This window comes from Rhinoderma darwinii, chromosome 1, assembly GCF_050947455.1.
Source record: "Rhinoderma darwinii isolate aRhiDar2 chromosome 1, aRhiDar2.hap1, whole genome shotgun sequence".
Classification (NCBI taxonomy): Eukaryota; Metazoa; Chordata; class Amphibia; order Anura; family Rhinodermatidae; genus Rhinoderma; species Rhinoderma darwinii.
Window position 1 is genome coordinate 115,641,160 of NC_134687.1, and position 26,692 is coordinate 115,667,851.

At 43.6% G+C, this 26,692-nt stretch overlaps 1 protein-coding gene across 1 annotated transcript in view; it reads left to right on the forward strand.

Moving 5' to 3' along the window:
• Positions 1–26,692, forward strand: part of PPID (peptidylprolyl isomerase D) — a 51,864-nt gene that overhangs the window by 21,802 nt on the left and 3,370 nt on the right. The window contains exons 5-9 of the mRNA XM_075860298.1: positions 8,127–8,249; positions 8,439–8,545; positions 20,522–20,663; positions 20,821–20,907; positions 20,989–21,031. Coding sequence (XP_075716413.1) covers positions 8,127–8,249; positions 8,439–8,545; positions 20,522–20,663; positions 20,821–20,907; positions 20,989–21,031 — 502 coding nt within the window. The remainder of the gene's footprint in view (positions 1–8,126; positions 8,250–8,438; positions 8,546–20,521; positions 20,664–20,820; positions 20,908–20,988; positions 21,032–26,692) is intronic.

Sequence of the window (26,692 nt, forward strand, 5' to 3'; positions counted from 1 at the left end):
TGAAACTATTTTAGGTGAGGGCATTCTGAGGCCATTCTTGTGGTGTGCAGGTGGCACATCCGCTGCAGAGTCCTGTCCATTAGAAACACTGAAGGAGAGTAACAGCACTTACACTCAATATAGATGGTCAGTTGGCAGCCCCAACCCCCCCCCCCCCCCCACTCTAATGTGCCACCTGCACGTCTTCTTCAGAGGGATTGTCCATGTGGTAGACCGTAAATCCCAAATCAGCCGTGTTCACTGAGTAAACCAATTATGGGAACTTTTAAGAGGATCCGTTCCTGTAGTTCACAATACAACCTGCGTACATTATTAGACCTGATAAGGTTGGTATACCTACTTTGAGAAAGGATTATACAGCCATGCGGGCATGGATCTTCAAAGTTTTTCTGCCTTAAATTAAAATGAGCATTTTATGAGAACAAGTATATGCATGATGTAATCTCAATCTACACCACCTCTGATCGGTGTCCCTCCTCCCCCGCAACATACTGAAATCTCGCACATGCTTATACAATCTGCAGCTTCCCTGGTTCTGCAGTGTCTGTATTCCAGCAGCAGTTTTACAGCTTCTAACTCAATCTACAGCTTTATATTACTTCAAAGCTGGGGAGACGGCAGCTTGTATGGAGTATGTGTGAGATTTCAGCTTGGTGCGGGGAAGGAGGACACTGATAAGAGCTTGTCAGCGCTAGGTGGGTAGAGATTGAGATTACGTCATGCATATACTTCTCAAAATGCTCATTTAATATTTGGTAGGAAAATCTAGAATCCATTTTGGCATGGAATTTTTTTTCTACAAGTAAACCATCTTAATCTGGTCTCAGATCTATTTAATGTATGCAGTCTGAAGTGTAAAATCTGGTGACAGATCCTCTTTAAAGGGTTATGTAAATAAAGCTTTATCGCTGTATAAATTAAGTTCTACAACTTTCTAATAGGTTTGTGTCAATTTCTTGCTTATTTCAAGATATTGGTTTGCTTGGAGTGAGTAAGAACTCTTGTTTGCATTCACGGGCTGAAAACACATATATACCTAGTCCTACCCTTGGGTGAAAATGGGTGGTACAATTGCAACCAGTGTAGGCAATGCTCTGTGTGCTAAACAGCCTGGACTACAGACTGATACATTGTACCAAATTATGAGAGCTTGTTCAGCTGCTACTGATTTATTTTGCTCAGTATGGCTTCACGATGCATCGACCTATCGAGACTCTTTCGATGCCGTGCACCCTCAAAACGCTTCAATACCGATAATTCACGTATTGCGATACTAAGCTGTGAGGCCGCACTCCTTTTGGCTTTAACTCTTTCTAGTCATAATTTGCAAAGGCAGATCGTTCAGTATCGCTGATTCTGCCTCCTCTCTAGCAGACACTACAGAACTCATGTAAGGTGTTTTGTGTATAGAATCTGAGCCCAGCTATATATAATTGTTGAAGGGAGAGAACCAGCTGCAAACACTCAGGGCAGGAGAGGGGAGAGCCCAGACATGTTAGGGCCCGTCGACACGTAGCGGAATTCCTGCAGAAAATTTCTGCAGCAATTCTGTTGCAAGTAGCAGACATTCCGCTGCGGCAAAAAACACCATTTCCTGCATTTTTTCACTTCAGAAAATGGTGCAGATTTTGTTGTGTTTTTCACGTAGATGGAGATATTTCCACTGAAAAAAGCAGCAGTTCAGTCCACTTTCTGGAGCAGAAATTGGCGGTCCAAAAAATACGCACCGCAGGTCAATTTCTGCTCTGAATATTTACGCAGCGTGTGGATGAGATTTGTTTAATCTCACCCACTTTGCTGCTGCTGTATTCTGCATATTTTCCGTCCAATTCAGGACTGAAAATATGTAGCAATTACACTGTGTAGACGAGCCCTAAGGGCTTATTCAGATGAGCGTAATACTTGTCCGTGTGCATTGAAATAACTGACCGCACACAGACCCACTCATTTCAATGGAGCTAAACATGTGCGAGTTTTCACGCATTGTCCGTTGCGTGGAACTCACTGCATGTCCTACATTGTCGCAAATCTGACCAGCTCGTCTAAAGGGCCTTTTACATCGGTTGGCAATAGGCCAATGTAGCGAGCGCCGATCAACGAGACATCGTTGATCGGCACTCATTTGCTCTTGTCACACGGAGCTATTAATGGGGACGAGTAGCCGTTACTCCAATCGCTCGTCCCCATCCAGTATTCTCATGTCGGCAGCACGTCTCCCTGTTTACACAGAGAAATGGGCTGTAAACCACTAATTTTTATTTATTTTTTAAAACTATACGACTAGCAGATGGTGGAGCGCTTGCTCGTTTTAACTGCTAATCGCTGCCCTGTTTACACAGGGCAATTCTATGAACGCTCGTCTGCCCGATAATCTGCAAGTGTAAAAGAGCCTTAAATGTAGCCAAAATCATGTGAGCCGTGTTGTATCTTTATCTAGTGAGTTAGAGGCTCTGTCACCAGATTTTGCAACCCCTATCTGCTATTGCAGCAGATCGGCGCTGCAATGTAGATTACAGTAACGTTTTTATTTTTAAAAAACGAGCATTTTTGGCCAAGTTATGACCATTTTCGTATTTATGCAAATGAGGCTTGCAAAAGTACAACTGGGCGTGTTGAAAAGTAAAAGTACAACTGGGCGTGTATTATGTGCGTACATCGGGGCGTGTTAACTACTTTTACGAGCTGGGCGTTGTGTATAGAAGTATCATCCACTTCTCTTCACAACGCCCAGCTTCTGGCAGTGCAGCACTGTGACGTCACTCACAGGTCCTGCATCGTGTCGGCACCAGAGGCTACAGTTGATTCTGCAGCAGCATCGGCGTTTGCAGGTAAGTCGATGTAGCTACTTACCTGCAAACGCCGATGCTGCTGCAGAATCAACTGTAGCCTCTGGTGCCGACACGATGCAGGACCTGTGAGTGACGTCACAGATCTGCACTGCCAGAAGCTGGGTGTTGTGAAGAGAAGTGGATGATACTTCTATACACAACGCCCAGCTAGTAAAAGTAGTAAACACGCCCCGATGTACGCACATAATACACGCCCACTTGTACTTTTACTTTTCAACACGCCCAGTTGTACTTTTGCAAGCCTCATTTGCATAAATACGAAAATGGTCATAACTTGGCCAAAAATGCTCGTTTTTTAAAAATAAAAACGTTACTGTAATCTACATTGCAGCGCCTATCTGCTGCAATAGCAGATAGGGGCTGCAAAATCTGGTGACAGAGCCTCTTTAACCGGTTAAGGACTAGGCTGTTTTACAGCTAAATGACCAGAGCAAATTTCACAATTTTGCTATGCGCTTCTTTAGATGACTATAACTCAGCAGGTGAATAAAGTTCATCTTTGAATTTTACACTCTTTTTAAAGGACAGATAGGGCTTTGTTTTAGTGGCATTTGTCAGTATATATCATTTTTTTTTTTTTCACTAAAGTGGGCAAAATTGGAAAAAAATGCAAGAATTTAACAATTGCGTCGGTTTATGCTAGCATTTTTCACACACGGTATGAACCACGGCCAAAATTAATCTCCTTTCACATTCTTCCACTTCTCCCGTGCATGGGGATACCAAATATGTGAGCCTTATTCACTGTGCGGGCATGTGCCAGGGCTTGGCATAAAAGGAGGCTTTTTGGTCCAGGAATTCTGCATTTGATTTTAGAGCCGCATACTGTTTTCTGGGGGGCCTAATGCTGCTGAAAGATTAGAATCACCCCATAAATGACTTCATTCACACAAGTAGACCCCACAAGGTTTCCTTCAAGGGGTTTATCATATTTTTAGACAGTCCAGTTTTCTTCTGAAAGTTTCTTGAATAAGATGGATCAAAATAAAATTAGCAATTTTTTAGCAAATGCGTCAGTTTATACCAGCATTTTTCACACACGGCTTAGACCACGGTCAAAATTAATCTCCGTTCACATTCTGCCACTTCTCCCGTGCATAGGGATACCAAATATGTGGCCTTATTTATCACATAGAGATGTAGGAGGGCGGAGGATAGAAGAAGATTATTTCACAAATCGCTTTTTTTCAAAGCTGGTTTTACAAAACTCAACAGAGTTTCTATAACACTTCCAAAATATCTGCTCTTGAAGCAGAAATCCCAAAATATTCATCTAGGGGTATAATGGGAATTAATTTTTTGGGGTTTTCTAAAATAAGAAATTGCAGGTTAATGCAAATGGAGCTCTCCAGCAGATGAACTTTAGAAAACATCAAACATGACATCCACCCCCCACCCACCCATTCCCTCCCTCACCCTTGGAGTAAAATCAGGGGAAAAATAAAAACGTAATGTAGGGCAAATATATTTTCAACAAATTAACTAAAATCTAATAATTCAGAACAGTGTGGTATTTTTTAAAACATGGCTCAATGCACAGGCCTGGTTGCGAGGGACATGAGGGACAGAAATATCGGGAATCTTTGCGGTGCCCGTCTTTTCTTCAGACGCGGCACTTTTTCTGGGGGTTGCTTCTGGTTGCTGTTGGGGGAATCCGACTGATGAAGTGTCTTTCAGTCAGTCGCGTGACATCCTCAGACTGGGGGCATTCTCGGGTGTCCTGAACATCAAAAATGAGGCCTTCAATAATTTTTTCCTGGAAATCCAGGTATGTGTCTCTGCCTCTGTTTTTTTTATAGAGCACAAATGAGTTGTGGATGGCCACCTGTAACAAATAAATGGCCACTTTTTTGTACCAGGTTTTAGTTTTGCGTTTTACTAAATAGGGCTGTAAAACCTGGTCGCTTAAATCCACCCCCCCATGTACTTGTTATATTCGGACACGCTCACTGGTTTGTGCTTGTCCGATGTTGTCCCTCTTTCCCTCACTGCCACTGTTCCTGCGGTATGAATCGTGCTTAGCACATACACATCTTTGCGATCCCTGAACTTGACCGCCAGCAATTCTTCAGATGCATAAGCACAGGAATCCCCCTTTACCATGCGCTTCCCCACTAATTGCTGTGGAAAACCAATTCTGTTTTTGCGCATGGTACCACATGCCCCAGTCCTTGCAGCATGCAAATGCCTAAACAGGGGCACACTGGAATAAAAATTATCACAGTACAGGTGGTACCCCTTGTGAAGCAGAGGCTGCATTATCTCCCACACACTCTTACTGCTGGTGGAAAGATCAGGGGGGCATCCAGGAACATTTATTGTGCGGTCCCGCCCTTCATAAATCCTGAAGGCGGTGGTATATCCTGACCCGCTTTCACACAATTTGTAGAGCTTAACGCCATATCTTGCCCTTTTGGATGGTAGATATTGGCGAAAGCTAAGTCTGCCATGAAAGTTGAGGAGGGATTCGTCCACACTTACATTCTGCTCAGGGGTGTAGAGTTGCAGAAATAAATTATTCAGGGAATTTATTAGCGGTCTTATTTTGAACAACCGATCCCGGTTTGCATCGGTACTTGGGGGGGCCTGTGCGTTGTCATTGAAGTGGAGGAACCTCATTATTGTCATAACGAGACCTGGGCATTACTGCAGAATATACTGGGGTGGCTTGGGCGGGTCTTGTTGACCAGTAAGACCTAATGGAGGGCTTTTTGACAATACCCATATTTAGGGTGAGCCCCAAAAAAATTTTTAATTCCTGCAAATTGGTGGGCGTCCAATCTCTGGCATGGGTGGATGAAGGTTTCTGCCTTATATATTGCGTGGCATATAAATTTGTTTCGTGGACAATCTGATTTAGGATGTCGTCCGTTATAAATAAATGGAAGTAATCCATTTGGACAAAATTTGTATTGTCCACGGTTATGCCAGGAGTGGCCGTAAATCCGTGGATTCTAGGCCCAAAAGATGGGGCAGGTGCCCATACAAGAGCCTGGACTGGAGGGACCAGGCTGTCCCGTGCTACAGCGCTACTTGGCCCTGCGCTTTCATGTTCTGCAGTTTCGACTGCATCAGGGACAACGTCCCCTGAAGATGAACCTGAAGTGACGCTGTCATCGTCACTACCTAAAACAGGTTCCATCTCGGATGCCATCTCTGATGCGGTCTCCGACTCAGACCACAGCATGGCGTATGCCTCCTCGGCGCTAAACAACTTCCTCGCTATAACGTAACTAACACTAACACTAGCTAAACAAATTTTTTATTTTTATAAAACACACAAACTAACTGCTATATATATCTACACTACCGCTAACAAAAAAATAAACCGCTATTGCTATATATATTATATATATGTGGATATATATATAATTATATACTCCCTACCTGCCTATTCTAATAGAATAAAAGAAAGAAAGGTAGATAGATAGAAAAAAAGATAGATGGATAGATAGATTGTATAGATAGATAGATTTTCTATCTATACAGAGAATGTTTTAGTGTAACTGTATTTTTTTTCACTGTATTCTTCTGGCAGCAATTCTCCCGAGTCTCCTTCTCCTCAAACTGAAACAATGTTTGAGGAGAAGAAAAGAGGCAGGAGATTTACTGCCAGAAAAGTCAAAATAAAACAAATGTGGTCGCTGTGATAGGTTTTCACAGCGACCACATGATCAGGGACCATCAGATTGGTCCCTGATACTCTGCCCAGTGCCCAGAGCTGTTGGTAACAGCGAGGGCACAGGGCTGTGTGCACGCGATCGCGTGCACACTGTTTTCTATGCAGAAATGCATGTGATCGCTGTGATTGGTTGTCACAGCGATCACATGTTCAGGGGCCAAAAGATTGACCCCTGACATTCTGCCCAGTGCCCATGGCTGTTAGCAACAGCCAGGGCTTAGAGCTGTGTGCACGCGATCGCGCGTGCACAGTCTCTGAAGTGCGGCCGTATATATACTATACGCCGGACTTTAGAGACCCTGACCGCTGGCCGTATATTTACGGCCAGCGGTCGGGAACCTGTTAAGTGGCAGCTTTCACTGCCTTTTTGGATGTGAAACTTGAAGAGTACTGCTAGATGGCTCTGCTTGCATATGCTCAGTAGAGCTAAATGCTATATCAAAGAATGTGCTACTACCACCACACCTGTGCGGTATGTGAGCAGCGGCTAGGCTCACAGAATGTGCTACTACCACCACACCTGTGCGGTATGTGAGCAGCGGCTAGGCTCACAGAATGTGCTACTACCGCCACACCTGTGCGGTATGTGAGCAGCGGCTAGGCTCACAGAATGTGCTACTGCCACCACACCTGTGCGGTATGTGAGCAGCGGCTAGGCTCACAGAATGTGCTACTACCGCCACACCTGTGCGGTATGTGAGCAGCGGCTAGGCTCACAGAATGTGCTACTACCGCCACACCTGTGCGGTATGTGAGCAGCGGCTAGGCTCACAGAATGTGCTACTACCGCCACACCTGTGCGGTATGTGAGCAGCGGCTAGGCTCACAATGTGCTACTACCACCACACCTGTGCGGTATGTGAGCAGCGGCTAGGCTCACAGAATGTGCTACTACCACCACACCTGTGCGGTATGTGAGCAGCGGCTAGGCTCACAGAATGTGCTACTACCACCACACCTGTGCGGTATGTGAGCAGCGGCTGGGCTCACAGAATGTGCTACTACCACCACACCTGTCTGGTATGTGAGCAGCGGCTAGGCTCACAGAATGTGCTACTACCACCACACCTGTGCGGTATGTGAGCAGCGGCTAGGCTCACAGAATGTGCTACTACCACCACACCTGTCTGGTATGTGAGCAGCGGCTAGGCTCACAGAATGTGCTACTACCACCACACCTGTGCGGTATGTGAGCAGCGGCTAGGCTCACAGAATGTGCTACTACCACCACACCTGTGCGGTATGTGAGCAGCGGCTAGGCTCACAGAATGTGCTACTACCACCACACCTGTGCGGTATGTGAGCAGCGGCTAGGCTCACAGAATGTGCTACTACCACCACATCTGTGTGGTATGTGAGCAGCGGCTGGGCTCACAGAAGGAAAGTGAGGACTGTGCCTGTCACCTTGACAAACTGCAGCTCATTATAGAACCGTTTAGAAACGGCAAAGTCTATTCCAGATCTCCATCTTTTTACATACTTCTACTAATAAGGAGGTTAAAGGTGGAGCTTCTCGAAGTATTTGGTAATTTTTTGGCTGTGGAAGTTGTAATGTCTTTCATGCAGTCTTTAACATGCTTTTGGTTTCCATATAGTTGTGTGCAATCGTGGAGTGTGGAGAGCTGAAGGATGGAGACGAGGGGGTCATTGCTCCTCTGGATGGCTCTGGAGACACCCATCCTGACTTCCCAGAGGACTCTGATGTTGAATTAAATGATGTAAGCACTTAATACATTCCACTCATACTTTATGAAAAGTTTAAAATATTGTATGCTTTAGTTTCCTAAAAGTTGTAAGAAGCTATTTGCACCAAGGTTTTAACACTTCAGTGACTAAGTTGACTGCTTTGAAATGTAGAACGGTCTTGTAGTAATTCTTGCATAAAGGCAATGTCCATATTTTAACAGGTTGAAAAGATTGTCCGTATAGCAGAAGATGTCAAGAATATTGGCAATAATTTCTTCAAATCTCAGAACTGGGACATGGCAATAAAAAAGTACAACAAGGCTTTAAGGTACATCTTAAAACGTTTTAAAGTGAACCTCTCGCACTAAAGATGCCGAACTAATATGTTAACCCCTTAAGGATGCAGCCTATTTTGGCTCTTAGGACAGCCCCATTCTTCAAGTCTGACGTGTCACCTTATGTGGTAATAACTCTAGAATGCTTTTACTTATCCAAGTGATTCTGAGACTGGTTTGTTTGTGTTTTTTTTTGTTTTATATAGAAATATTTTATGTGTTTTTCCTATGCTTTAAATGCTCTGCCTCTAAAATGGTTAGTGATGGCAGGATACTAACTTTTTTTTTTTTTTCTTTTTCTGTACATTAAACTGTATAATGCCTTATTCACACGACAGGGTCCCGTCCGAGTGTCGGCCGATTAAAATCGGCCGTTTTTCCCGTCCGTTTTGCATCCGCGCCGGGCATATCTGGACAGTGACATCAGGGGCAACTCCTGAAGGGGAATCTCCATGTGGCCGTGATTCCACTTCAGGAAAAGCCCCTGTCTGTGTCCATTTATGGACACAGAAACGTTACTGGCTTCGCCTGGTGTGGAATCTCCGGTCACAGAGTGTTCGGGGATTCTGCTTCAGGAGTTTCCCCTCATGTCACTGCCCAGATATGGACAGACATCAAGCGCTCTGTCCAGGAGCAGAATCCCCGAACACACTGGGATTCCGCTCCTTCAGGGAGCTAAAGTGGGGCTAGCACATAGCAGAGCAGGGAGATACCTCCCCGCTCTGCTATAGTGGCGTCGCTACAGTAGTAGTAGCAGCAGCTGCTAGCGGCGCCATTGGCCATGGAAGGTGTCGCCGGGCCAGGGCGCTTTTAAAACAAGCAGGGGAAGGGAGCCACCGCAGTGCTCCCTTCCAGCTGCTGTACACCCCGGCCCTGCCACACAGTGTATAAACTTACCTCCAGCGTACAGCCACCGAATGGCATGAACTCCTCCTCCTCACATGCACTCTGTGCTGTGAGGAGGGAGCGAGCGACTGAATACATGGCCATCACTCGGGACACATTCCGGTGATGGCCGTGTATTACCCGGCCCCATAGACTTCTATGGGGGCCGGGTAAACGGCCGAAAATAGGACTTGTCCCATTTTTTGACGGCCAGGTTTCCCGGGCCGTCAAAAAATTAGTCGTGTGAATAGCCCCATTAGGGGTCTATTGTTCCTACTGCAGCCGGGTGACGGCCGTTTTATGAACGGCCGTCACCCAGCCGGGAAACCCTGTCGTGTGAATAAGGGCTGACTTGTCCTGCAGAAAATAAACTCGCTCATACAGCTTTTTCCACTGTAAGGGTATGTGCACACACACTAATTACGTCTGTAATTGACGGACGTATTTCGGCCGCAAGTCCCGGACCGACCACAGTGCAGGGAGCCTGGCTCCTAGCATCATACTTATGTACGATGCTAGGAGTCTCTGCCTCGCTGCAGGACAACTGTCCCGTACTGTAATCATGTTTTCAGTACGGGACAGTAGTTCCACGGAGAGGCAGGGACTCCTAGCATCGTACATAACTATGATGCTAGGAGCCCAGCACCCTGCACTGTGTTCGGTCCGGGACTTGCGGCCGAAATACGTCCGTCAATTACGGACGTAATTAGTGTGTGTGCACATACCCTAACTTTTGTATGTAGTCCTGTAAATGCCGGAGTATCTGTTTGGGGCGGAAGTTGGCAGTATTCATTCTTTGTCTAGAAATTTAACCCTTTAGTGACCAGCCCATTTTAGGCCTTAATGACCATGCTATTTACGCTTTTCCATTCCCATTCAAACACCTATAACTTTATTTTTATTTTTGCATCAACATAGCTGTATAAGGTTTTGTTTTTTTGCAGGACAAGTTGTATCTTTAGTGGCACCATTTTGGGGTACATAGAATTTATTAAACTTTGGGGGGGGGGGGTGGTAGATGAAAACAATTTCGCCACTTTTTTGCGTCCTAAATTTATGCTGTGGTATAAACCATGCAATAACTTGATTCTGCAGGTTGTTTCGATTACAACGATACCAAATTTATATAGATTTTTGTAAGTTTTACTACTATTAAACAGTAAACACTTATTTTTTTTTTTATTTTTTTTTTATAACCCCCTATCCGCACCAGTCCGTAACTATGTCGTCGTGGAAGTTTACTTCCTACACGAGGACGTATAGTTAGAGTTGTTTCTAGTGCACACTGTCGGCGATAGCGGACACTCCACTCGTGCCGTCCAGCAGTCCTTTGCCGCTGATTTTTTGAGTTAACCAATTAAATGCAGCGATTGCTGCATTTAGGGGGTCTGTAGCACATGGGCAGCCCCCATGCAATCGTTGGGGTTGCTGATGCTTGTGATGGCATCAGGAGGCTAGACAACTGCCTCCGGGTCCTCAATTTATGGAAGCCTATGGTGACCAGCCTCTGGCTGGTCCTCGTATTCTTACGGTCAGTGACTGTGACGTCACACTGACAGTTGGAATACATTACACTACCTAGGTAGTGCATTTTTTTACTTGCAGCTCTGATTGCTGCTATAACAGTGTAAAAAGAAAAAAATGAAGTTAATAAAAATGTTTTATAAAAGTTGCTTTTTCCTATAATAAGTCTATTATAGGAAAATGAAAAACGTTAAAAGTACACATATTTGGTAACGCTGCGTTCGTAACAACCCAATCTATAAAACTGATATTTTCCCGCATGGTGAACACCACAAACAAAATACATGAAAATCGATGCATCGCTATTTTTTTTTGGTCACCACCCCACCAAAGACATAGAATAAAAAGTGATCAAAAAATCACATGTACCCCAAAAATAGTAACAATAAAAACGAACACCCGTCCCGCAAAAATCAAGACCTCCCTAAAAAATAGTTATGGCTCTCAGAATATAGTGACACCGAAAATAAATTATTATATAAAGTAAATTTATTGTGCAAATGCTGCAAAACCTAAAGATATACATCTGGTATCACCGTAATCGTATCGACCCGCAGAATAAAGTAAAACTTAATTTATTGCGCACGGTGAACACCGTAAGAAATAAAGAATTTAAAACGACAATCTGTTTTTTTTGGTCACCTTGGCTCTAAAAAAAAAAAAATGTAATGAAAAGTGATCAAGAAGTTGTATGTACCAATAAAAGCTACAGCTCGTCCCGGCAAAAATAAGCCCCCAGACCGCTCGATCGACCAAAAAATAGTTACGCCTCTCAGAATGTGGTGATACAAAACAATATTGTTTTTTTATTTTTTTAACAAAGCGTCTTTTCTTTGTAAAAGTAGTAAAATATAAAAAAAACTATATAAATTTGGTATCACCGTAATCGTTTTGAAACGCAGAACAAAGCGAATTTGTCATTTTTACCTAAAACAAAGACTTAAAAACAAAAGCCCAGGGGGCGTGGCCAGGCGCGGATGTGAGCGGTCGCACTGAACCTTAGCTCTGTGTGCTGAACCCTGTATTTCATCCTGTGGAGAAAGTATTTCAGCCAAAATTCCTTACCTGTTGAGAAAGAAGGGTAGGAAACCCACTCGGCACAATATGGGACCCTCCAAGACATCGGGAGCGGTGGAAAAACTGAGAGTTCGCCAGGAACTCGGGACAAGATGGCGCCCGGGGTGAGCAGTCCTCGTCGGCGCATGTTCAGGAGAGACGGCCTGCTGCACTCGCTGAGGCAGGGGAAGCGGTGCCCCCCGAGTTAACGCTGAAGCAGGTGACGGAGACGCTCCTGGCGGCGATTCTGGAGACTCGTACCTCGGTAACAACGAAGGTGGAGGAGGTGAAGGTGGATGTCGGTCTGATGCGGCAGGACCTCCATAATCTGAGAGACCGAGTAACGCAGGTTGAGACAAGGGTTTCGGACCTGGAAGATGTAACGGCTGCAGTACCGCGCACGCTGAGAGACCTGTCGGGGAAAGTGGAGTTGTGGTGCCAAAAAGCAGATGATCTCGAGAATCGACTGAGAAGAAATAATCTGAGGATAATAGGCCTCCCTGAAAGGTCGGAGGGGCCTAGGCCAGATGAATTTGTGGAGAAGTGGCTGAAAGACCTATTTCCGGATACAGTATTTTCAATGGCCTTTGCAGTTGAAAGAGCGCACAGAGTGCCAGTGAAACCACCACCACCCGGGGCGAATCCCAGACCATTGCTGGCGAGATTGCTAAATTGCAAAGACCGAGATTTGGTGCTGCAGGCGGCAAGACGCAAAGGAGAGATCAGAGTGGAGAACACGACGGTGTCCATTTTCCCGGATTTTTCCCCGGAGCTACAACGACAGAGGGCCTCGTACATGCACGTCAAGAGACGACTTCGGGAGCGTCAAATTCCATATTCTATGGCGTACCCTGCGCGACTGAGGGTTGTGGATGGAGAGAGATCTGTGTTTTTCACTACCCCTGAGGCGGCAGATGAGTGGCTCACCAGACATGGACTATCTCCTCGACGCTGATTTGAAGACCATGTGTTATATGAAGGGGACAGTGAGTTTACATGATTGCAATATGCATTTTATGAGGGGTCCCTATGTAGTGGATGTTTGATTTCGCACACACACGGGTTATATACATGGAAGTGTTCTCGATGTACTGAGTATATGTATGTACTAAACCTTTGAAGAAGATAAGGGGAGAGGGGCAGATATATTGAGGTGGCTTCGGAGTAAAATGTTATGGTTTAAATAACTGGATTAATTATCCTCACGCTTATCTAAGTTATAAAGAAGGAAACATGGAATCTTATAGGGCTGAAATACAGCTTAACAAAGGGTGAAGCCATTGAAAGGGTACTATTGCTTAACTTGATTCCTCTGTGTTACTAACCTAAGCAGTGGAAACTTCCCCCGTTTTTATGCACTTTGCATTTTTTATGCCTAGTAGGCTTAAGCAGCCTCCTGATGAGCTTAATTGTTCAAAGTTACTGGTTTAAAGTTCAAAACGGTTTTGCATGCCTGCTACATGATGACATGGGAACAGGGTCATATTATCACTGCTCGCTGATTGTGGGGGGAGGGTGCCTTCACATAGAGATATGGCGACACTTAAATTTATGTCCTGGAATGTGAGGGGAATGGGAACGCCGGGTAAGAGAAATGTGATCTTTTCTATAATACGGAGGCACATGCCTCATATTATATGCCTTCAGGAAACGCATATTACGGCAGATAAGGTGCATATGCTGAGTAAATCTTGGATTCAATGGGGGAGACATGCTACTAGATCCTCAGCATCGCGGGGAGTATCACTGTTAGTACATAGGAATGTTCGCTGGGAGGCGTTACATACAAGAATAGATGCTGATGGTAGATATGTGCTGGTTCATGCTAATGTAAACTCTGTCCCTTATGTCATAATTGGTATGTACAACCCGCCACAGGGCTCAATGAGTATACTCAGAGAGGCCATCACATTCGCATCCACTTATCAGGAGGCGCGAGTTATACTAATGGGGGACCTGAACCTCACCATAGACCCTCTGTTGGATCGCTTTACTGCTAGGTCGGGACCCCACAAGCCCCACTCCGCTAGCATCTATGATAGAGGAGATAGGATGGTTGGATCTATGGAGAGTGAGCCACCTGGGAATAAGGGAATACACGTGCCATACCCCGCAGTTTAACGCTCTGTCTCGCATTGACTATGTGTTGGGATCTCCCGCCATTTTCTCAAGCATGGCCTCTATAGAGCACTTGCCCAGAGGGGTGTCGGATCATAGCCCGATTCTTTTACAGTTACATCAACGGGCGGAGGGAAGGAGGGGAGCTCTTAAGATACACCCATTTTGGTTGCAATTGTTTACGGGATGTGACAGAATACCTGACCAGCTAGATGTCTTTTTAGAAGCGCATTCTCAAGAACAAAACAGTGCACTGGTGTGGGATACATTGAAAGCGTATTTGAGAGGGTGCTTGAGATCCTCTATTTCCTATGTTAAGCGCTCCTCAGCTAGACAAGAAATGGATTTAGCACAACAATGCAGGGGTTTAGAGGATAATTTCGTACGGGACCCATCCCAGGGTAACAGAGAAGCGTGGCTGGCAGCGGGCAGACAATACTTGCTTCTAGTCAAGGAAAAGGCAGCAAGAAGGATATTCTTCTCTAAACAATCCTTTTTTGAGCATGGTAATCAGTCGAGTAAGCTGCTTGCACAAATAGCGAAACAGAATACCATGTCCCCTCCAGTGCTACGTATATCTATACCAAATCAGGGTACTGCTACTACACCATTAGACATACTGAATAGATTTGCAGATTTTTATGGGGAACTATACACTTCGCAGGCGCAGTATTCGATGGAGGAATTGAACTCCTATTTAGATAGGGTGACCTTCCCAGGGTTGTCAGAGGAGAACAGAATCAAGTTAGAGGCCCCTTTCTCGGTACAGGAGATAGAAGAATGCTTATCCTCTATGACAAAAGGGAAGGCGTCAGGACCGGATGGTCTCCCTCTAGAGGTGTATATTAAATATGCAGATACTCTAAATCCCCAGTTATTGAATGTATTTGAGGACGCCTTTCAGAAGGGTGAATTACCAGTCTCGATGAAAGAGGCCACTATAGTTGTCATTTTGAAACCAGGGAAAAATCCAGAGGAATGTGAGTCGTACCGCCCGATATCCCTACTCAATGTGGATTATAAAATCCTAACCAAACTTTTAGCTAATAGACTTAGTGGCGCTATCACAGATATTATTCATCCGGACCAATCCGGTTTTATTCCAGGCAAATCAACATCGGATAATATCCGTAGAGCTCAGGTGGTGACCCAGATAGGGTGGTGGGAGCAGCAGGATTGGGCACTGACCTCGTTGGACGCGGCTAAGGCCTTTGATTCAGTAGAATGGCCTTATTTGTTTGAGGTCCTTCGCAGATTTGGGTTTGGCGAAAGGTTCCTTAAATGGATTAACATCTTATACAAAGATCCGAAAGCATCGGTGTTGGTTAATGGGATTTTGTCTCCTTCCTTTTGTCTCCATAGAGGCACGAGGCAGGGATGCCCCCTGTCCCCTCTTCTGTTTGCAGTGGCCATTGAGCCCCTGGCTATCCGCATCCGTCTAGATGCGGCTTTTCAGGGTATCCGCATAGGACCATGGGAGGATCGGATCAGACTTTATGCCGATGACATGATTTTGTATATGGCTAATCCAAACGCCTCCTTACCAAGAGCAATGGCAATACTGGAAGAGTTTGGACGGTTCTCAGGCCTATATATTAATTGGAGTAAGTCATTTCTTATGCCCCTTAGACCCGATAACTGTGGGTGGGATATGGAGTTCCAGGGCCTGCAGGTGGTTTCCTGTTTTAAATACTTAGGGGTCTATATAGTTAGGGATAGTGGCGCTTCATATGATCTAAATATATATCCCCTGTTGACATATTTGAGAGATAAATTTGCTGTATGGAAGGCGCTCCCTGTGTCGACTGCAGGAAGAATAAATTTAATTAAGATGATAGTGCTGCCCAAAATGTTATACCTCCTAGAACACGCGGACACCCTGGTCCCTAAACGATTTTTCAACCTGGTATGCTCCTTATTTTCCTCATTTGTATGGGGGGGAGAGACGCCCCAAGCTTAAACTTGGCACGCTCCAACGCCCCAAGGAACAGGCAGGGGCTGCTCTACCGGACGTGTTCTTGTATTACTTGGCAGGCCAATTAAGATATATTAAGGCATGGGTGGCTGAGGAACCAATGCCTAATGCAGATCTCCACTTGGCCCATTTTCTGAGGATCCCCTCTTTGTGGCCCATACTGGAGCCGCATGGATATAGCCCTAGGCATTCCTTGCCAATAATTAAACTAGCCAGGCAGGTCTGGTCACATGTTAAGAAAGTTCTGGGATGGGAGGACATAGTTGCAGAGCTACCACTTTGGTCTCATCAGGGTCTTTCTCATTTTAGGGGGATGCAGGATTCTGATTTTTGGATTGAAGTAGGTATAACGCAGGTGCAAAACCTGATAGATGACGAGGGACATATGATATCAGCCAGAGAGATACAGGATACATTCCGGGTCCCTGAGAGAGATGCATTCCGTTGTGTACAGATTAGGCATGCTTTACAATCCCAGTTCAGGGAAGATCAGAGATCCATTTCTTCACTTCCACTCATTGGTATTCTGAGAACACAGGGACCAAAGGGGATGGTATCTGCCCTTTATACTTACCTCCTGTCGCAGAGGGTCGCTCACGCTGAAGTGTCGGTTGAGGTTGGATGGAGGGGTCTTATTCCCACACTATCCAGTGAGGACTGGGGGGAGGCCATGGGATCACATCTCTTGGTCTCGCCTGCAGCGAACAATAAATTGACGCAATTGTACATCATACACAGATGCTATATTACCCCTATCAGATTATATCGGATGGGAAGGGCACCTGACACACGATGCCCTAGATGCTCTCAAGATCAGGCTGGCTTTGATCACATGATGTGGTTATGCCCAGTCATAGCCAATTTCTGGAAAGAAGTGACGCAAACACTGTCCTCAATTGTGACCAACCCGATTCCATGTGAACCAGGTATATGCTTATTGGGGCTGTTGGGAGAGAGGACCCGGACACACTATGAGGGTATCTTCCTGCGAGAAGCCCTGTTTTTAGCCAGGAAAGCGATAGCTATCCGATGGATGGGGGACACTTTTCCAGATACGTCACAATGGAAAAGCTTGGTCAATGCCATTCTCCCATATGAAAATATAGTATATAAACATAGAGGTTGTCAATATAAATTCTTGAAAATCTGGGGAGATTGGTGCTCCTCACCTCTTGCCTCCTTCAGCGTGGGTGACCTTAGAGAATCCTTACCACTTCAAGTAGGAGGGATCTGAGATCTACTTGATCAGGTATTTAATGCCCTAGGTGTGAGAATGGAGCCGGGTTCTGGTAAATAACTGCGACTTGTATGTCCACAGAATCACAAATTAGTGAGATATTGACCTGCCTGCGTGCAGTGAATATTTGGAGTCTCCTATGACTCGCCTTTATGTATAAATGTAAATTGCAAACTCTTGTTTCTAATGTGTATTCATGGTATGCAGGAATATTAATGTTAATGTCATTATTTTGTTTCCATTTGCTGATGATTTTTGTATGTACTTTTACAATAAACCGAGTTTAAAAAAAAAAAAACAAAACCCCAAAAATGGCAGAATCTGTTTTTTACAATTTCAGCCCGCAAATTTTTGTTCAGTTGCCCACTACATTATATGGTACTTTTAAATGGTGTTAATAGAAACTACAACTCCTCCCGCAAAAAATAAGCCCTCACACCGCTCTATTGATGTAAAAAATTAAAGTTATGGCTCTTGGAAGGCGGGGAGTGAAAAATGAAAAAGCAAAAAAAAAGCAGTCCTGAAAGGGTTAATTGATTTCTAATAAACCTTTATGACGACATGTGGGGTATTGCCGTACTAGAGAGAAATTGCTTTACAAATGTTGGGGTACTTTTTCTTATCATTTGTGAAAATTAAACATTTTAGTGGACAAAAATGTTGATATTTTTTTTTCACGGCCTAATTCCACAGAACCTGTGGGGTAAAAAATGCTAACTATACCCCTAGAAATATTCCTTGAGGGGTGTAGTTTCAAAAGGGGGTCACTTTTGGGGGGTTTTCAACTATTTAGGCACCACAAGACCTCTTCAACCCGGACATGATACCTAAAATATAGTCCTAAAAAAAGGAGGCCCCAAAATCCACTATATGCTCCTTTGCTTCGGAGGCCGGTGTTTCAGTCCTTAACAGCACTAGGGCCACATGTGGGATATTTCTAAAAACTGCAGAATCTGGGAAATAAATATTGAGTTGCATTTCTCTGGTAAAACCTTCTGTATTACAGAAAAAAACTGCTTTATAAATGAATTTCAGCAAAAAAAAAAAAAAATTTGTCAACTTCACCTTTACTTTGCCTTAATTCCTGTGAAACGCCTAAAGGGTTAAAATACTTTCTAAGTGCTGTTTTGAATACTTTGAGGGGTGCAGTATTTAAAATGGGGTGATTTATAGGGATTTTCTAATATATAAGGCCCTCAAAGCCACTTCAGAACTGAACTGGTCCCTGAAAAAATAGCCTCTGGAAAATGAGAAATTGCTGCTAAAGTTCTAAGCCTTGTAACGTCCTAGAAAAATAAAAGGACGTGAAAAAAACAAAACGATGCGAACCTAAAGTAGTTATATGGTAAATGTTAACTAGTAACTATTTTGAGTGGTAGTATGATCTTGTAAAAGTAGATGCTAAAATTTGCATTTTTCTAAATTTAAATAAGATTTTTTTTTTTTTTTTACAAACCTTTAATTTATCGACCAATTTTACGCTAACAAAGTACAACCTGTCATGAGAAAACAATCTCTGAATCGTTTGGATAGGTAAAAGCATTTAAGTTATTACCACATAAAGAGACACATGTCGGATTCGAAAAAAATCCTGTGTCCACAAGGCCAAAACGGGCTGCGTCCTAAAGGGGTTAACATACCAAATATGTAACTTTTTTTTTTTATTTATTGAAATTTTTTTTTTTGTATCTTAATGCCGCATTTTGTAAAAGGGGGGGGGGGGGGAGTGGCTTTTCCCCTTTTTTTTTTTTGTATGTTTTTTACTTTTTAGTCCCACTAGGGGGCTTCACTATGTGATTGTCTGATTGCTTTCATAATACCGTATTTTCCGGACTATAAGGCGCACATAAAATGCTGAGAATTTCTCAGAAATAGAAAGTGCGCCTTATAATCCGGTGCGCCTTATATATGAACCCGACAGTAAAGAGAGGGGTTCATACAGGATCCTTTACCTCTATCGTGGGCGGCAGGGGTCGGCGGCGGCATACCACAGCACACACCATGCTCCTCCCCTCAGTCTCCAGTGTCATCCGAGCTTTCAGGAAGGCTGGAATCACCACTGAAGAGCCTAGCAGCAGCAACGAGACCGACTCGGATAATGAAGAGGAGGACCCCATGCTTGATGCCGAAATCGCCCAACTGTTCAACTCCGACACTGAAGATGACGGATTTGATGGATTTCTGGTGGAGGAATGAACTGAAAAAGTACGGTAAGGGTATGTGCACACACACTAATTACGTCCGTAATTGACGGACGTATTTCGGCCGCAAGTCCCGGACCGAACAGTGCAAGGAGCCGGGCTCCTAGCATCATACTTATGTACGATGCTAGAAGTCCCTGCCTCGCTGCAGGACAACTGTCCCGTACTGTAAACATGATTATACTACGGGACAGTTGTCCTGCAGCAAGGCAGGGACTCCTAGCGTCGTACATAAGTATGATGCTAGGAGCCCGGCTCCTTGCACTGTGTTCGGTCCGGGACTTGCGGCCGAAATACGTCCGTCAATTACGGACGTAATTAGTGTGTGTGCACATACCCTAAACGTTTTGATTTGCAATTACAGCTGAACCAGTTGCAAGTTATTGTTAAAAAGTGTAATAAATTTTGACTTGCAGTCTGAGCAATGGTTTATTTAACGGTAATGTGCTGCGCCTTATAATCCAGTGCGCCTTATATATGAAACATGATTGCTTATAAGGCGCTCATAGAAAGTGCGCCTTATAATCCGGTGCGCCTTATAGTCCGGAAAATACGGTACACTAAAGTACTTTTGTATTGCAGTGTATTAGTGCCTGTTCATGTAAAACTGACAGGCATGGACTAGCAGGCATAATGAGTAGCAGACATAGAAACCACCAGCATCCTGCCATCTTACGCAGAGTGCTGGTGCGCTGAGAGGGAGCTCCTTCCCGCTCTTCAAAATCACTGTCAATTATCGCCTGTTAGAGCAGGGCTGCTCCCAGCCCTCTGCCACCGGAGGTAGCTGAGAATAGTGAGATTTAACGGCTCCCTGCTGTATTTATTTTATTCCAATGCAGCGCCGGAAAAAGGCTATTGTATCGGGATAAAAACTTCGTGTTTTTACGGCAGCCACTAACTGGTTACTTGTCTGTTTTTGTTGTGTGTGGTAAGCCTAGATATTTAATGTGAGTGCTTTTCAAAAATTTTCCAGATATGTGGAAAGCTGTAAAGATGTCACTGGAGACGACAACATAGCAAAGTTAAATCCAATTGCTGTAAGCTGCAACCTGAATATTTCTGCTTGTAAACTGAAAGTGTCTGACTTCAGAGCAGCAATTGAGAGCTGCCATGAGGTAGGCTTCCTAAACTCAATGACTATTTAGCTGCCACATGACTACTTCAAGCCTGGCAAAGCTGGTTGACACTGGAGTTGTAGTGGCGGCCATATTACATGTCGCCTAGCATACAGATAAAGTCTTTCTTTTTTTTTTTTTTTTTTTTTTTTGATAGGCTCTTGAAGTTGATTCATCAAATACAAAAGCACTTTACAGACGGGCCCAAGGCTGGCAGGGTTTGAAAGATTACGAGCAAGCACTGGTAAAGTGTTACAGTAAACTCTGTACTGTTAGTCTTAAATTTATTTTGCATATGTAATAATTTTTTCTATCTTTTTTGTAGGAGGACCTCAAGAAGGCCCATGAGTTGGCACCTGAAGATAAAGGTAAAGAGACCTGGATAGTAATTAAAGGGGTTGTCCATCTTCTGATGACCTAACCACCGGATAGGTCATCGGTGCAGGTCATACACCTGGACCCCGCACTGATAAGCCGCTCCGGTGGCCTCCGGGCACAGGATGTTATGGCACATAATGCTATGTATGGAGCCCAGAAGCAGTTGGCTCCGTACATAGCATAGGAGCCGAACTGCTGGTCCAATCCTATTCACTTGAATAGGAGCAGAGGTGCAGCTAGGCTGCTATTCCGTGGCCGGAGCGAAGTGCTTCCGGGATGTACATCCGGTGCACGGAGGCATCGGACCAGCAGATCTGTGCGGAGTTCGGGTGTCTGACCCCCACAGGCCGTGTACTGTGCAGTGGATAGGTAATCTGTTGGCAGAAGGTGAAAAATGCCTTTAAGGCTACCATCTGTGCAAGAAAAATGGGGATGCATCTTCAGTTAAAGAGAGACTGTCACCACATTATAAGTGTCCTATCTCCTACATGAGGAGATCGGCGCTATAATGTAGGTGACAGTAATGCTTTTTATTTTAAAAAAACGATCTATTTTCACAACGTTAGGAGTGATTTTGGTTTATGCTAATGCGTCTTAAAGCCCAAGTGGGCGTATTTTTACTTTCGACCAAGTGGGCGTTGTACAGAGGAGCGTATGACGCTGACCAATCGGCATCATGCACACCTCTCCATTCATTTAGACAACAGAATCGCGTTCTTACTAGAACATGATCTGCAGCCACATACACAGCGATTCTGCTTGATTAACGTTAATCCAGTGTCCTGATAATGAATATACTTGACCATCCAGCCTGGACGTCATGTGTATTCAGAATCCTGATACTTCTGAATCTTTTCTGTGAGATTCCAGCAACAGATACAAAATCTCGTGAGATTACGGAGTTAAACGAGATTTTGTATCTGTTGCTGGAATCTCACAGAAAAGATTCAGAAGTATCAGGATTCTGAATACACATGACGTCCAGGCTGGATGGTCAAGTATATTCATTATCAGGACACTGGATTAACGTTAATCAAGCAGAATCGCTGTGTATGTGGCTGCAGATCATGTTCTAGTAAGAACGCGATTCTGCTGTCTAAATGAATGGAGAGGAGTGCATGATGCCGATTGGTCAGCGTCATACATTCCTCTGTACAACGCCCACTTGGTCGAAAGTAAAAATATGCCCACTTGGGCTTTAAGACACATTAGCATAAACCAAAATCGCTCCTAACGTTGTGAAAATAGATCGTTTTTTTTAAATAAACATTACTGTCACCTACATTATAGCGCCCATCTCCTTATATAGGAGATAGGGCACTTATGTAGTGACAGAGCCTCTCTAAGCCATGCCCCCTAAAGTCTTGGGCATGTGAGAGCTGGGCTGTAGGACTTCCCAGAATAGTTTAACCAGCATGTATTCCATGTTATCCACTGCAAAATAAACTGGTGTAATATCCTCTTTATAATAGTCTGAACAATGTGCACTTTATCTCTTTCATAAATCCGTTGGTCATTGTAATGAAACCTCTTATTGACCAGCTATATGAAGGACATACACATTCCCTTCTCTTCTGTGCAGTGGAACAAATCCCATGGATTTTAATTAGCCATATCCTCTTGTTTTTTCAGTAGGTGGCTGCCAGAAGTTTTCTTCCTATGGCATTAAACATGGGGTTAGTTTGGGGGAGATACTATATTCTTACACCGCTCTTGGCATCTACAAGACACATTTCGTAACTTGATGATCCTGTTTGTTAACACCTTCAGGCCTGTTTTGGCCTTGAGGACGAAGCCGATTTTTCTTCAAATCACTATGTGGTAATAACTTTGGCATGCTTTTACCTATCCAAGTGATTGAGACTGTTTTCTCGTGACATATTGTACTTTATTAGAGAAGAAAATGTGGTTGATAAATTCAATATTTATTTGTAAAAAAACAAATTGAGAATTTTCAAAATTTTATTTTTCTAAATTTAAATGAATCTGCTTGTAAAACAGATAGTAATAACATGCACATATCCCATATGTCTATTTTATGTTTGCAGATTTTTTTTGAATGTCCTTTTATTTTTCTATGACGTTAGAAGGCTTAGAACTTTTGCAGTAATTTCTGACATTTTCAAGACCTTTTCGAAAGGCTATCTTTTCAATGTTCAGTTCTGAAGTGGCTATATATTCGCAAGTTCCCATAAATCGTTTAGAAAACTGCACCCTCAAAGTATTCAAAACAGAGGAATTAAAGAAATGTGGAGGTGAAATGTACAAATTATTATTTTTTTTTTGCAAAAATAATATATATATATATTTTTCTGTAACACAGAAGGTTTTACTCCATATTACCCAGATTCTGCATCTTTTAGAAATATCCCACATGCGGCCCTAGTGTGGTAATGGACTGAAGCACAGGCCTCCGAAGCAAAGGAGCACCGAGGGTATTTTGAGGCCTCTTTTTTATTAGGGACCCTGTCCCGTTTGAAGAGGTCTTGTGGTTCCAAAACGGTGGAAATCCTCAGTGACCCCATTTTGGAAACTACACCCCTCAAGGAATTTATCTAGGGGTATAGTTAGCATTTTGACCGCACAGTTTATTTGCTATATTCATTGGAATTCGTTTGAACATTAAAATCTACTTTTTTTTATGAATAAACATAGAAGATTTTACCAGGCATAAAGGAGAAAAAACAACCCAACACTTGTGAAGCAATTTCTTCCGATTTACGGCAATACCCCATATGTGTCAATAAATGACTGTTTGGAGACACGGTGGGGTTTAGAAAGGAAGGAGCACTATTTGGCTTGAGCTCAAATTTAGCTGGAATAGTTTTCGGGGTGCCGTGACGCATTTTGCAAAGCCCCTGAGGGACAAACAGTGGAAACCACACAAGTGACCCCATTTGGCAAACTACCCAACTTAAGAAATCTATCTAGGGGTATAGTGAGCATTTAGACCCCATGGGTCTTCTGCAGAATTTTATTAGAATTAGGCTGTGAAAATGAAAGATTTAACATTTTAGTGTAAATGTTGCTATTCATTTTCGTGAAGGATAAAGGAGGAAAAGCACCCCAACGTTTGTAAAGCAATACTGAGTAAGTCAATACCCCATATGTGGTCATAGATGGTTTTTATTAGAAATTGATTAACCTTTTCTGGACTGATATATATATATATATATATGTATTTTTATTTTTTTTCTTCCCTCCCCGCTTTCCAAGAGCCGTAACTTTTTTTTTTTTATTAATTTTTTATTTTTTTTATCGTTCAATCGAGTGATGTGAGGGCTTATTTCTTGCAGGAGTTGTTATCATTTAATGTACTGGGAAACGAAAGTTCTTTGCAGGCTGAAACTGCAATTTCTGCGGTTTTGTTTTTTGTGCTTAGTCTTTACGGCTTTCACCATTCAGTGAAAAACGGCAACTTAATTGTTTTTTGTTTTTTTAAAATATTTTAATACTTTTACAAATTTGGTATCACTGTAATCCTATTTAGTCGCAGAAAAAAAAAACCATATAAAGTGAAAACTACTTGTTCAAAAAAAAAAATAAATATTATTTTTTAGTCGATTTGAGAGGTGTGAGGACTTATTTTATGCAGGATGAGCTGTTTTTATTGGTACACACAACTTTTTGAGCACTTATTACGTTTTTTTTTTTCGAGAGCGTAGGTGACCAAAACAGCAATTTTGGCATTTGAATTTTTTTTTTATTTTTTATACGCCATTCACCGTAAATGGTGACGCGTCTCTCTTTTGACATCCAGTCCGACCTCCCTGGATGACGCCTCAGTCCATGTGACTGCTGCAGCCTGTGATTTAATACTATTCACTCCAGCGGTAGTCACTGTCACGGGTGATGCCTACTTCTATGGGCCTGCCCGTGCCATAATTACGGCTTGAAATGGGACATGTTCCATATTTTTCAACGGCCCGGGCACCTTCCCGTAAGCAAACGGGAAGCTACACGTGGCCAATAGAAGTCTATGGGCCTGTAATTACTGGTGTTTTTACGTTTTGTGTGCATGGGGCCTCTCACTGATAAATGGTGCCAAACTTTAGCTGCTTTTGCAACACATTAACGTTACTGAAGTGTCTTGACAGTGAATAGGCATCGCTTCCAGCAAGGACGCGATGTCTATTCACAATCCCGACACTTCGGTAACGTTTGTGTGGGACTTACAGCACGGCAAGCGTGATCATGCTGTAAATGACAGCTTACAGCGAGATCTCACGAGATTACGCTTGCTCTGCTGTAAGTCCCAAACAAACTTTACCGAAGTGTCCGGATTGTGAATAGACGTCATGGTTGGACGCGATGTCTCGTCACTGTTAAGACACTTCTGTAACGTTAATGTGTGCGTATGTGACTGCACATAGTGATTCTGCGTTGTTCACTATGTGCTGAGTAAATGAATGGAGAGAAGTGGATGACACTGATTCGTCCGTGTCATACACTCTCCACAATGCCCACTTGGTCAAAAAGTAAAAACACGCCCAGTTGTCTATTAAGAAACTCATTAGCATAAAGCTAAAATGGGTCATAACTTGGGGAAAATTGATCGTTTTTCTAAATAAAAACCAATGCTGTTGCCTACATTACAGCGCCGATCACATTATGTAGGAGATAGGGCACTTATAATGTGGTGACAGCCTCTTTAAGGTTTTTTTTTTAGTTGAGGAATTTGTGAATTTAACCCCTTCATGACCAGCCAACGTAGATTAACTGGCTGCAGTGCTGGGCCTATGTTCTGTCACCACGTAGATTAACAGTCTGCAGGACAGAGCGCACAGAGCTCTCAACACGCTGCTACTAGCAACCTTGGGCTGGGTTCACACAAGCATGTTACGTCCGTAATGGACGGAACGTATTTCGGCTGCAAGTCCCGGACCGAAGACTCTGCAGGGAGCCGGGCTCCTAGCATCATAGTTATGTACGATGCTAGGAGTCCCTGCCTCTCCGTGGAACTACTGTCCCGTACTGAAAACATGATTACAGTACGGGACAGTTTGTCCTGCAGCGAGGCAGGGACTCCTAGCATCGTACATAACTATGATGCTAGGAGCCCGGCTCCCTGCCGTGTGTTCGGTCCGGGACTTGCGGCCGAAATACGTTCCGTCCATTACGGACGTAACCTGCTCGTGTGAACCCAGCCTTCGTGCTGAGACATCAGGACCAGATTGGTGCCGGTCCCGGTGATGTGATCACCATGATAACCCTATCATGGTGTTCACAGCAAAGTTTGTTGCAGCAACAAACTTTCGTGCTGTAAGTTGCAATGTTTCTCGTCTCTCCCTGTCAGATCGTTCTGAGACAGTGAGAGAAGAAGCTGTGCCGAGCAGCTGCTGTGTGTCTCGTATAAAGATACACCGACTGAAAAAACACACAAAAACCACCTCCAAAATAGTTTAGGTAGTACTCAGATTAGGGCAATTAATTAGTTGATCTATAAAATCTTATAGATATTTATATAGTGTGTGTTTACGCGCGCACACACGTAATATGTATTATATATAGATTTATATTTGACATTTTTAATACTAAAACTCAATAATTAGGGGTGTTATATCCAACATATAGATATATACGTACATGTAATATATACGTATACATACATAGACGTGTAAAATATATACTTACGTAAGTATGAGTTTATT